The sequence below is a fragment of the Myotis yumanensis genome, unplaced genomic scaffold (genome assembly GCF_028538775.1).
Source record: "Myotis yumanensis isolate MYYU_CA2020_CCGP unplaced genomic scaffold, mMyoYum1.0.hap1 SCAF_6, whole genome shotgun sequence".
In the NCBI taxonomy this organism is placed as follows: Eukaryota; Metazoa; Chordata; class Mammalia; order Chiroptera; family Vespertilionidae; genus Myotis; species Myotis yumanensis.
In genome coordinates, this window is record NW_027223757.1 from 9,725,198 (window position 1) to 9,738,047 (window position 12,850).

The following is a 12,850-nucleotide window of genomic DNA, read 5'->3' on the forward strand; positions in this document are numbered from 1 at the left end:
GGCCTTTATAGTAACAGGTATGAGGGCTTAATTATGTGGGAAATGGTGGAAGGCCTTGTAGACCCAATTCAAAAGACTGAAGTTCACAGAAAGGGGCTGTGAATGGGCCAGTTAGGGGGTGGGGGAGGCAAACAGAAAGGACTACTTAAGGAGGCAACCCTTAAGGCTAGAAGGAGGCCTGGGATTCCTGGCTGAGCCCTGGTGTAGTCACCTGACAGCCAGCCTCCTCCACATTTCAGATCCTCAGCCACTGAGGGGTCCTTATGAATAGGGCAGGTCTGGGACCTTCATACTGAGAGCTCCAGGTGCTGCTAGGTAAGAGGCTGGGAGAGAAGGAAAAGAAGGATGATTGTCTGCAACACTCCCCAGGACGTCAGGTGTCAGGATGGGCCTTCCTGTCCATCAGAGCTCCCACCAGGTCCTTTACAGCCTCCCACCCCCAGGAGAATCAGACCTGAGTGAAGGGAGCAGATTGAGTCATTATTTTAGTCCTGAGCTCAGAACGTCTGTAGCAGGGCTGGGGTGACTCTGTGATGTGCAAAGGGTGGGCAGAGCTTGGTACAGGCTGCTGGTCCCAGGGCAGGGGTGGCAGCTTCAGGGAAGATGTGACTCTGGTGAGAGCAGGGCTGGAGATGGAGAGTGACTGGGGTGCTGGAGCCACAGGAGAACTGACCCAGGATATTCTCAGCCACTGGGACCAACACTCGCCCTTTTCTGCAGGCTGCTGATGCGCTGCGACCAAGGAGGCCCTGGTGGTGTGGACTAGCTCAGCGACTCTGCCTTTGCTTGGCTGCCTCTGGATGACCTGCTGCTCGTTGTTAGAACACGAGGAGTTCAAACCTCTGTCCAGAGACCAGGGTCAAATCAGGATGAGACAGGAGAGGCAGCATCTCATGTCTGTTATTGCATTTGCTGGTTATCCTCCTCAGGGCTTTTTAAACATATCGTGTCACTTTTTGTGGTCCTAAGAGATGTAATTCCTGCATTTAGACATTAATAGCTTCAATAAGAAATCTCAACAAAGAGAACATTTTCCATCTTTTTGTGGAGGATCAGTTACATCTCTGCCTCATGATTTTTTATGCAAATGATATTGCCAAAAAGTGCCAAACCTCACAATTTCTTTCTGTCCACAAAAGTAATTATGTATTTTATTATTATTATTATTATTGGCAGTGCGCTGCCAGAGGCGGTATGCTGTGAGGGGCGGTGCCCGGTGAGGGGCGGTGCGCTGTGCGGGGCGGTGCGCTGTGAGGGGCGGTGCGCTGTGAGGGGCGGTGCGCTGTGCGGGGCGTTGCGCTGTGAGGGGCGGTGCGCTGTGAGGGGCGTTGCGCTGTGAGGGGCGGTGCGCTGTGAGGGGCGGTGCGCTGTGAGGGGCGTTGCGCTGTGAGGGGCGGTGCCCGGTGAGGGGCGTTGCGCTGTGAGGGGCGGTGCGCTGTGAGGGGCGGTGCGCTGTGAGGGGCGTTGCGCTGTGAGGGGCGGTGCCCGGTGAGGGGCGTTGCGCTGTGAGGGGCGGTGCGCTGTGAGGGGCGGTGCGCTGTGAGGGGCGGTGCGCTGTGAGGGGCGGTGCGCTGTGAGGGGCGTTGCGCTGTGAGGGGCGGTGCCCGGTGAGGGGCGTTGCGCTGTGAGGGGCGGTGCGCTGTGAGGGGCGGTGCGCTGTGAGGGGCGGTGCGCTGTGAGGGGCGGTGCGCTGTGCGGGGCGGTGCCCGGTGAGGGGCGTTGCGCTGTGAGGGGCGGTGCGCTGTGAGGGGCGGTGCGCTGTGCGGGGCGTTGCGCTGTGAGGGGCGGTGCGCTGTGAGGGGCGGTGCGCTGTGAGGGGCGGTGCGCTGTGCGGGGCGTTGCGCTGTGAGGGGCGGTGCGCTGTGCGGGGCGTTGCGCTGTGAGGGGCGGTGCGCTGTGAGGGGCGGTGCGCTGTGAGGGGCGGTGCGCTGTGAGGGGCGTTGCGCTGTGCGGGGTGTTGCGCTGTGAGGGGCGGTGCCCGGTGAGGGGCGGTGCGCTGTGCGGGGCGTTGCGCTGTGAGGGGCGTTGCGCTGTGAGGGGCGGTGCGCTGTGAGGGGCCTAATTATGTATTTGTAAAGAACAAAATTATATTTACAGTAGTTTCCATTAGTAGCTTATAACAGTACAATATTTAAATAAACATGCTTATATTCTAAAAAACTGAGTTCCTTTGTAGTTTTGTATTATTCTTTTTTTGAGAATTTTTTAGTTTATTTGAGCCAAACATGACAAATACCAACAGCAAGATCTCAAACCCTGAGAATAACAAGGTGTTTTTTCTGTCTGTGAGAGTTTTGTGGTTTTTTGTTGGTTTGTGTTTTTTTATTTTATTTTTTGCTTAATCCCTTCTTTTTCACCCTGCACCCCAACACATCCCCTCTGACAGCTGTCAGTCTGTCCTCTGTATCCATGAGTCTGTCTTTGTTAGTTTATTTTGTTCATCAGATTCTACACATAAGTGAAAATATATGGTACTTGTCTTCCTCTGACTGGTTTATTTTACTTAGGATAATGCTCTCTAGGTCCATTCATGCTGTCTTAAGAGGTAAGGTTTCCTTCTATTTCCCCTCCTCCTCCTCCTCCTCCTCCTCCTCCTTCTTTTTGGTTACTCCTCACCAGAGAATCTTTTTTCTATTGATTTTAGAGAGTGTGGAAAGGAGGGGGGAGAGTGTCCAGTGGCTCCGGCTGAGGGGGGTCTTAGCTTGGTGTAAGGACTAGGAAGTCCTGAGTCCCACCCTGCCCCCATCCATGAGCCTCCTCCCCATTAAATAAGCAGCATAGACTAAGGCCTCCTGCTCCGCACAGTCACCTAGTGAAGACAATGAGCTCCATGTGACAGTAAGTTCAATTGTCCCAAGACTGAAGGTAGGTGGAGGAAGCCTATGCCAGGCCTCTCTCCTCTTAAACTGAGGCACATAGAATAGCAGCAAACTCTGTGAATTAACAGATATAAAAGATATAGAAGGTTCTGGACCGACTCACTAGAGCCATTATGCAAAAGGGGCCTGTGCTGTGTGCTTTGGAAGACAAGAGACATGTAGGGTTGGGCAGGGCACAGGCTTGGTTGGGGTTAGATCTTGGTGGATCCAGGTGATCTGTGTGTAACAAGAGACTCCATGCATAGGGCTGGGGGACAGAAGCCTGGATTTAATCCCTGGCAGGAGGCAACCAGGAAGGGCCTGGGAGGCTCATCCCACAAGGCTGGGTGAAGGAGGGAAGTGACTGGGAGAACAGGAGGGAGTGGGGAGGCTGGCATGAAAGACCTGGCAAGAAGGCCAGGTGGGAGAAGGATGGGCCTCTCTGGACACCTGCACATCCTGGTTCAGCCCAATGCTTGTTCCTGGCCCCCAGACTCACACCGGACCCCAGGAGCTGGTGGGATCGGCTCCTGACGCTATATTACTGGATGGGGACTATATCCCACACGTCCACACACAGGAATCAGGCATCTGGATGAATTTCTGGCTGATGTGCCTGTGCTAGTTCCTTCATCTTTCCATGTCCCGTTTCACATTTGTGATATAGGAAATGCTACCTGAGGGACTGAGAAGATTAAGTGAGGAGATCATGCAAGTAGCCTGGTGCTGCCCTCCCAGAGGTTGGGGGCCAGGGCCTCTATGGATGAGAGAGATGGGCCATGCACTGCAGTCCCTGGCACTTCCTCTGTCGCTTGAGCTGCCTTTGAATGTGTGGATATGAACCATACACAGGACCCTCTGAACAAGAATCGGGAGCGCTTCTCAGACTGAAGAGGCCATGGTTTTACTCTGGTTTAGGATGATTCTCCCCAGAGGACCCCCATGCTACTTAAGTGCTGGTTGGTGCTGTTTGAATGGTTGAAGGAATGAGACCAGTGTGAGGAGGAAAAGGCCAAAGAGGCTAAAACGAGTTGCCGAACTGAGAGCCTTAAGTACCCTGACCCCTATCAGAGGCCTGCAGGTGGCACTGTAGGTCTTTCAACACTTGCCTGCACAACAAGCTTGGAAATAAAAATCCTGAGTCAGTATTCCAAAGAGGGAGTACTTTAGTCAACAAAAAGCCTTGGGCTTCACTGGGATAGAAACCAGTAGAAACACATGTTGATGAAGACAGCTAAGAATGTCTTCTACCTGTTTCATTAAAAAGGAAGTGCTCCCGCTAAGATCTGGAAACAGCCTAAGTGCCCATCAGCAGATGAACGGATTAGAAAACCGTGGTACATCTACTCGATGGAATACTATGCTGCTGTAAAAAAGAAGGAACTCTTACCATTTGCAATGGCATGGATGGAACTGGAGAGCATTAAGCTAAGTGGAATAAGCCAGTCAATGAAGGAAAAATACCACATGATCTCACTCATTCATGGATAATAAAGACCATTATAAACTTATGAACAAAAATAGATACAGAGGCAGAGCTGCCTCAAACAGACTGTCAAACTGCAGCGGGAAGGCCGGGGATGGTAGGGGGGCAGAAGGGAGGGGGGTAAGAGATCAACCGAAGGACTTATATGCATGCATATAAGCATAACCAATGGACATAAGACACTGGGGGGTAGGGGAGGCCAGGGGATTGTCAAGGGCAGGGTAAAAAAGGAGACATATGTAATACCCTTTGTAATACTTTAAGCAATAAAAACTAAAAAAGGATGTGCTCTCGGACCGAAAATCTTGAGTCTTTTAAGAAAAGAAGAAATGATCTTGAAGTTGGGGAAGGAGACGGAAAGAGATAAGTAGTCAGGAGAATGGGGTGGAGGAAGGGGGCTGAGGGTATTGAGGAGAAGGGATTGAAATGCTGGGGCACTTCGCCACAAGGAGCAGGTGCCCGCCTGGGGGAGAGGCAACCCGGAGGACCAGGGGCAGGGACGACACTCAGGGATTCATTCCCTCCTTGGACCCTATGGATGCGGCTCCAGGTCATGATGGCGTGGATTGTGGGCAGCAAGTTCGGTCTTGTCCTCCTGGCCCAGCTTCTACTACAGGACCCTCCCTGGGTGGAGCTCAGCAGTGAAGCCAGAATGGAACCTGCGGGGCGGAGGGGTTGGGGGCACTAGAACGGGGTCCAGGACAGGGCGCCTACGGGGGTTCAGTACCTTCCCGAGGGTTGGTGCCACCACACCCTGTTCAATTCCCCTCCCCATGTACCAGGCAAGGCAAGGCCAGGGACACGAAACAGGGGGCTTGGGCTAAAGAGTGAAGCTGGGTGAATGGGCGGGGTCACAGAGGTAGGGGAGGGAGCAGGAAATTCTGCTAATAAATAATGCCCAGCCCTCACCCCACAGTTCCCAGCCCTCCCTGGGAAGAGGGCCCCCAGCCCTGGGTGGTCCTGTGGACGAGGAATGTTCACTGGGTTCATGAGCCACAGACTGGATACCCCAGCTCCACTCCACTTTCCCAGCAAACCCTCTAACACCCCCACTGCTCTCCACCTGGGCCTTCCCAGCAGCTTTGCCAGAGGTTCACCCCAGGCAGCACAGCCGCTCACTTCCCCAGACTCACTGCAGCCACAGCCCCTCCGGAGTCACTGCTCCTCCCCCAGCCCAGCCACTGCATCACTGTCCATTTCACCAAGACCTTCCATGATTAAGTGGTTCTATTTGGCCTGTGGGTTCAGGCTGGAGTGAATGTGAGAGGATGTGGGACCCACAGGTAGGTCGGTGCTCCCCTCTAGCTGTAGACTGGATACTTTGCCCCACGAAGGCCTCCAGGGACACCCCGTGAAGCTATGAGTGTGAGCCGAGTCCTGCTGGTGCAACATTTCTGGTGTCGGGATCAATTCCCCTGCATTTGTTTTCTTTCTTTTTCTATTTTTATTGAGATATAATTGACATATAACATTGTATTCGTTTCAAATGTACAATATAATGATTTGGTATTTGTATTTATTGTGAAAAGATCACCACAGTAAGTCTAGTTGACATCTATCACCACACATAGTTACAATGTTTTTGCTTGAGAAGTGTTAGATGTGCCTCCTAATAACTCTCAGTTTACAATACAGTATTATCAACCAAAGTCCCCAATTTAGTAATATCAACCGCAGCCCCACGGCTTGTTTAGTTTATACCTGGAAGTTTGTGCCTTTTAAGATAGGGGGAGAGGCGATGGGGTGAGAAGACCTGAGGTGGTGTAAGGCCCAACGGGGTGGGGGTGGGAGTGGGGTGTGTGTGAAATATTACAAGAATTGCAATCCCTAACCGGTGTGGCTCAGTGGATAGAGCGTGGGCCTGCGGACTGAAGGGTCCCGGGTTCAATTCCGGTCAAGGGCATGTACCTTGATTGCAGGCACATCCCCAGTGGGCGGTATGCAGGAGGCAGCTGATGGATGTTTCTAACTTTCTAGCCCTCTCCCTTCCTCTCTGTACAAAATATATTAAAAAAAAAAAAAAAGAATTACAGCCCCAAGAATGGAGAGGGCTTTAACAGAGGGATGGCAGCAAAGCTGTGACACTATTGAGGTGTTTTCACTGAATAAAATTCCCTTCCTGTCTATACTCCCTCACCCTGCACTCCCACCCGCAAAATGGGGGCGGGGGGCGGGGGGCGGGCGGAACAGGCCAAATCTGCGGGCAGGGGCGGAGCCAGGGGAAGGCCACGCCCGGCGGTCCAGGCGTAGCGCGAGTGCCGCCCATTGATGTACCAGAAGTAGAGGACACCCCGGGGGCGGGACAAGACAGGACAGCCAATGGGGACCATCCCAAGACAGGACAGCCAATGGGGAGCTGCAGCTGCAGGGGCGGCGGCGGCCCCCCCGCTCAGGGAGCCGGCGCAGGGCAAGTTGTGAATGAGCAGGATGTCGAAATACACACCTGTCTGCCAGACAAGCAGCACAGGCCGTTCAGAGGGCTACCGCGCGTGGTGTTAATAACCCTCGGGTCCTGGCTGTGCCCGCTCCCGCTTTGGGTGCAGATGGAGCGGTCTGTGGGGCTCAGCGCCGTCTTCTTGCTCTTGCTTCCACTTTGGGACCCGGCTACTGCACACTGTGAGTTGGGGAATGGAATGTGGGGCGAGAGACCGGCATTCCGACGGGAACCTGAGGATGTGATGGGCGGGAGCCCACGGTGGGGTTCGGAGCCTTCCCGCAGGGAGGGGCGCGGACCCGCCGACCCTCGGCCATCAGCTCTGCGGGCGCCTTTCCGTCTCCGGGACGTCTGGGAACAGGGACGGGGATGGGGGATGGGGGCGAGGAGGGCGCTGCGGGGATTCCTGGTGAAGCCCCTTCCCCACCCCGAGCCGCGACGCCCGCCCCCCTCATTAAATCCTTCTTAAAGTGAACGCAAAACACACCGTGACTCGGAGCCCTGGCTGTCACGGCTCGTAGACAGCATCCGCTTTTGCTAGTAGAAGCAGCAGCAGCGGCCCGGCGCGCAAGGCGAGGGCGGGGGGGGCGGAGAGGAAGCGGGGGGGCGGGCAGCGGAGGGGCGCGTGGTGGGCGCGGGGCAGCGGGGGTGCAGTAGATGGGCGCATGGGGGGGCGCGGGGCAGCCAGGGAGCGCTCTGGGGGGCGTGGCAGCGAAGGGGCGCGGGGGAGGCACGGGGCAGCGGGGAGTCGCGTGGGGGGGCGCGGCAGCGAGGGGGCACGGGGCAGCGGGGAGTCGCGTGGGGGGGTGCGGCAGCGAGGGGGCGCGGGGCAGCGGGGAGTCGCGTGGGAGGGCGCGGGGCAGCGGGGGAGTGGCGTGGGGGAGCGTGGCAGCGAAGGGGCGCGGTGGGGGACACGGGGCAGCGGGGAGTCGCGTGGGGGGGCGTGGCAGCGAGGGGGCACGGGGCAGCGGGGAGTCGCGTTGGGGGGCGCGGGGCAGCGGAGGGGAGCGCGGGGGGGACGCGGGCACGGGGGGGCGAGCGGGGGGGGCAGGGGGGGTTGAGGAGTGGGGAGGGGCGGGGGGCGGGGCAGCGGGGGCAGCCGCGCGGCGCGAGGTTGGGGGCGGGACATCTTGAGGGCGGGGTAGCGAGCGGCGGGGGTAGCGGGGGGCGGGGCAGCGCGGGGGGGCGGGGCGGGGCGTGGGGAGGGCTGGGAAGCGGGGCGGGGCAGCGCTGGGGGCGTGCGTGGGGACGCAGAGCTGTGCAGCCGGCCACCCAGCCTCCGAGCCGGTCGCTCCTGGCAGCCCCGGATCGCTCACCAGAGGCCGGCGGCCATGGCCCCTCCGCTGCCCGCAGAGAAGGAAGATGAGCAGTGAGTGCGCATCCAGCCAGCCCTTGGCTCCAGCGGGAGAGGACGGCGCTGAGAAGCGGGCGGGGCGGCCGGGAAAGCAGCCGACCGAGGAGCCCAGCGAAGGGCCCACACCTGAGGCCTCGGGGCGGACCACAGGGGAGCAAACGGGGCGCTGCCCGGACCCGGGAAACCACGGCTCCAGGGAGGAAAGCACCCAGGACACGGGAGAGGGAGGAGGAGGAGGGCATCTCGCAGGGGTCCTCCGAGGAGGAGCGGCGACCGGCCACCCGCTTCCTCCCCGCGGAGCGTCTCCTTCTGGGATGGGCAGCTCCGCTCCCTCTGCCCCGCCCTCCCCGGCCTCCACCGCCCGCCGGCGCCGCCAGCACCGCCTCACTACACCGCACAGCAGCCGGGCGCTGGGGGCCCAGGGGGAGCCGTTTTCCTTTGGGCTAGGCTCCCAGCACCCCCCACCCCCACGTGCATCCCCCCCCCCACCCCCGCCCCGGCCTCCTGACAAAGCTGGCGTCCCACTTAGCCGCACCCCGTGCCCGCTGCGTCCCTGCGCCCTGGTGGTGGGGGCATTGCTGACTGGGCTCCTGGTTTAGGGGTCCCTCCCCCACTCTTACCTCTGGCTCCCCATGAGGGGGCCTGGGAGGGCTCCCCTGGCCTTAAAGGGGCCTGAGCCCCATCTCACCCTGACATGCCCGCTCCGCTGTCCTGGCAGCACCTGTGGCCATGGATAGGCCTGTTTGGCCCCACGATGACCCAACCAACCTGTGTCTCACCAGGGGCGGCTCACACCCTCTCCTTCTTCCAGGAGGTGCCTAGCCCTGCACTAGGTTGAACAGCGCCCCCCTGGGGCACAGGAGGGAAGGCGGGAGGGGTGTGAGCCCCTGACCTCATCTGCTTCCACTCTAGGCCTCCACTGTCCTCCCCTCACATGGGGCACTAACCAGGAGCCAGCCTTGCCCACTCCCACCCCCTGCTCCTCCCCACCCCCCAAGGTTCTGGTTCCATCTTTCCTCTGTTCACAAACTCCCTCTGGACAGTTGTGTTGTTTTTTGTTCCATGTTTCATTCTTAGACACCTGTCATTGCTGCTGCTTCCAGCACCAAATGTTCATCCTCACTGCCTCCTCTTCTGCCCACACTCCCCTCCAAGATGGTCTTAGGGAGGGGCCAGGGGCAAAGCAGGCTGGGAATCCACTGCCCCAACCCAGGGAAGGTGGGGCTCTGCCCCCAGGATGCTGCAGCAGAGTGAGCAGGGGGAACGTGTTGACAGCAGAGTGTAGGGCCACCTTCTCCCCCTGTTGCGCTGTGGAGGAGGAAGCCATGATTTGTCCCAACCTGGGCCCCTCCCTCTGGTTTCCTACTTGCAGTTACTTGAAGAAAAATATATCCTTTTCTGAAAAAATAAAAAAAAACCTGGAAGCCTGAGCCTCTGATGTCTGGACCTGAACAGGACAAGGGCCGCCCAGCCATCAGGGGGATTCACTTGCTGTCAGGAATGAGAGAGGGGCACTTAGGGTTACTTTTATTCCAACTCCAACCTTCCCCTGCATTTTCTCCTCACAGGTGCTAAATCTCTGGGCTATAAATTCACAGTCACTCCTAATGGGCAACCATGGTGTGAAATTCAAGGCCAGGTCAATGGAAACACATTTCTTCATTATACCTGTGGTAGCCAGGAGGTCAAACTCTTCAGCGTTCTGGATGTGAATGCCACACAGGCCTGGAATCAGCAGAGAGACACTCTGCAAGATGTGGCGGAGGAGCTCAAGAAGATCCTTCTTGACATTAAAGCAGAGATTACTGCACCCAGAGGTACGTTTACAAAACCCAGGGTAGAGGTGGAACAGGTAGTAGGGTCAGGGAACAATGGTGTTTATGTAAATATTGGAAGTTGGTCCCACCCCAGAGACTCAGGAGCCACAGGGGACAGAGCAGGACCAGGAGATAAGAGGGAGCAGCGGGCTGGACACCAGGTGGGGACAAAGGCTCTGTCAATACCCAAGGCTGACCTCTTTCCCTTGGTGGTAGGGACAGGTCCTCTCTCCCTGCAGAGCAGCATGATGTGTGAGCAGGAATCCAATGGACGCACCAGAGCATCCTGGGAGTTTGGATTGAATGGACATATATCTGTCCACTTTGACCCAAGGAATGGAAACTGGGCAGTGCTGCACAGTAAAGGCAGGGTGTTAAAGCAAACATTGGCGAGTGACAAAGATACGACCAATCTCCTTGTTAGGACCTCAGTTGGAGACTGTAGGAAGTGGCTTAAAGAAGTTTTGTGTCCCCTGAGCACAAAAGGTAATTCTACAGAGGAAATGAAGTTGTATGTCCCTTGAAATGACATTCACACTGTGTGGTGTTGTGTGTTGTGTGTGGTTTGAGAAAGTGAGCCATCCCCCACAGTGAGGGTTTTTTGGAGAGTAAGGGCCATAGGTTAGTTCTGTGATCCCTCCTTTGGCTTCTCACTTCCTCACGTCACATACCTTGGACCACTCTCTGTGCATTTCTTGCTGACTGCAAACTTTCGGTCGTTGTTCTGTTTTCAGACCTTTTCCTTGTCCTGTTGCCCCTTCTCAGCATCACTTGTCTTCTTCAACTCACCTGGCCTATTTCTGGAAATCCTTGAACACCACCTCCAATCAGCTCCTGGGAGGATTCTCTACCACCTTCCTCACGTCTCACCTCCTCTTCTGTCCCATATGGAGTGGTTCCTGTAGCCATTGCTTCCCCCATTAGCTGTGTGAGCCCATCTCCTCTCTTTGCTCCAACCCCAGGATCTGTCACCTTAGCTGCTACACGTAGAAGGTAGAAACTGTCTGCATCATAGGATTACCTGGGACAGTGTGGGCTGAGGAGGCATCTCCGTAGAATTGGGTTCTGCACGGATGTTACCCTTTTGTGTTCCATTACAGCTGCATCGACCACTGCCACAGCCACTGCCACAGTCCCGTCCAAGGCCAACACGCCCATCACTTCAATTCTCCCTGTGATCCTCACCTGCTCGATCATCATTGGCATCTTAGGCTTGGGCTTTTATGGTAACAGGTATTGAGGGCTTAATTATGTGGGAAATGAGGGACAGAAGGCCTGGGGTGAGGACAGGGAAAGATGAATTCCATCCTGACCCTGACTCCACCCTCCTTAAACTTCTCCTCCTGGAAATGAGACCAGGAGACTAACACATGTTATCACTGAACAGCAATAAGGTGCACAAGCTCAGCCCTGAGTGCTGCTGTCTCCGCACTGTTGATGCCAGTGGGAAAGGGAGAGGCCCACACCAAGGCTTAAGGCCTGTAGATGCTGAAGGGGTTTAGGGATTACAGTCCTGACTCCGATTCTCTGTTTGGGAGAGTGTTTGGGGCCCAGTGTGGGTGGTATGGGGACAGAGGCACACAGTGCTCACATTCAGGTGAGAGCAGCATGCTGGCTCCATGTGATGTATCCAGGGGAAGGGACTATCCAAGGGGCTAAGAGGAAAGGGGCCTGGGTCTAATCCCAGGAAGGGGTGGCCTTGCAAACCCAACTCAAAAGGATGAAGTTCACAGAAAGGGGCTGTGAACGGGCCAGTAAGGGGGGAGGCAAACAAAAAGGACTACTTAAGGAGGCAACCCTTAAGGCCAGAAGGAGACCTGGGATTCCTGGCTGAGCCCTGGTGTACTCACCTGACAGCCAGCCTCCTCCACGTTTCAGACCCTCAGCCACTGAGGGGTCCTTATGAATAGGGCAGGGCTGGGACTTTCATACCGAGAGCTCCAGGTGCGGCTAGATAAGAGCCTGGGAGAGAAGGGAAAGGAGGATAATTGTCTGCAACACTCCCCAGGCTGTCAGGTGTCAGGATGGGCCTTCCTGTCCATCAGAGCTCCCACCAGGTCCTTTACAGCCTCCCACCCCCAGGAGAATCAGACCTGAGTGAAGGGAGCAGAATGACTCATTAACCCAGAACGTCTGTAGCAGGGGTGGGGTGACTCTGTGATGTGCAAAGGGTGGGCAGAGCTTGGTACAGGCTGCTGGTCCCAGGGCAGGGGTGGCAGCTTCAGGGAAGATGTGACTCTGGTGAGGGCAGGGCTGGGGATGGAGAGTGACTGGAGTGCTGGAACCACAGGAGAACTGAACCAGGATATTCTCAGCCACTAGGACCAACACTCGCCCTTTTCTGCAGGCTGCTGATGCGCTGCGACCAAGGAGGCCCTGGTGGTGTGGACTAGCTCAGCGACTCTGCCTTTGCTTGGCTGCCTCTGGATGACCTGCTGCTCATTGTTAGAACACGAGGAGTTCAAACCTCTGTCCAGAGACCAGGGTCAGGTCAGGATGAGACAGTAGAGGCAGCATCTCATGTCTGTTATTGCATTTGCTGAGTATCCTCCTCAGGGCTTTTTAAACATATCGTGTCACTTTCTGTGGTGCTAAGAGATGTAATTCCTACATTTAGACATTAATAGCTTCAATAAGAAATCTCAACAAAGAGGACATTTTCCATCTTTTTTGTAAAAGATCAGATACATCTCTGCATCATCACTTTTCAAAAAGTGCCAAACCTCAGGACTTCTTTCTGTTCACAAAAACAAGTATATATTTTAAAATAACAAAATTATATTTACAACTATTTCCATTAGTAGCTTATAACAGTATATTTAAATAAACATGCTTATATTCTAAAAAACTGAATTCCTTTGTAGTTTTGTATTATTCCTTTTTTAGAGAGGTTTTTAGTTT

The 12,850-nt window shown here is 55.9% G+C and overlaps 1 protein-coding gene across 1 annotated transcript; it reads left to right on the top strand.

Annotated features, from left to right (window-relative positions):
- The first annotated feature begins 6,853 nt into the window (after positions 1 to 6,853).
- LOC139013015 (UL16-binding protein 1-like) lies at positions 6,854 to 12,743 on the top strand. The gene is made up of 5 exons (XM_070419196.1): positions 6,854 to 6,960; positions 9,701 to 9,949; positions 10,166 to 10,435; positions 11,050 to 11,182; positions 12,297 to 12,743. Exons 1-5 carry the CDS (start codon positions 6,888 to 6,890, stop codon positions 12,340 to 12,342), a joined length of 771 nt encoding a protein of 256 aa, XP_070275297.1. The 5' UTR covers positions 6,854 to 6,887; the 3' UTR covers positions 12,343 to 12,743.
- The last annotated feature ends 107 nt before the right edge of the window (positions 12,744 to 12,850 follow it).

Excerpts from the sequence above, each read along its gene's own strand:
- LOC139013015 (XM_070419196.1), top strand. The coding sequence starts at position 6,888 with ATGGAGCGGTCTGTGGGGCTCAGCGCCGTCTTCTTGCTCTTGCTTCCA. Across the intron at positions 9,950-10,165 it reads AGAGATTACTGCACCCAGAG|GGACAGGTCCTCTCTCCCTG; the intron begins GTACGTTTACAA and ends CCTTGGTGGTAG. Across the intron at positions 11,183-12,296 it reads TTGGGCTTTTATGGTAACAG|GCTGCTGATGCGCTGCGACC; the intron begins GTATTGAGGGCT and ends CCTTTTCTGCAG.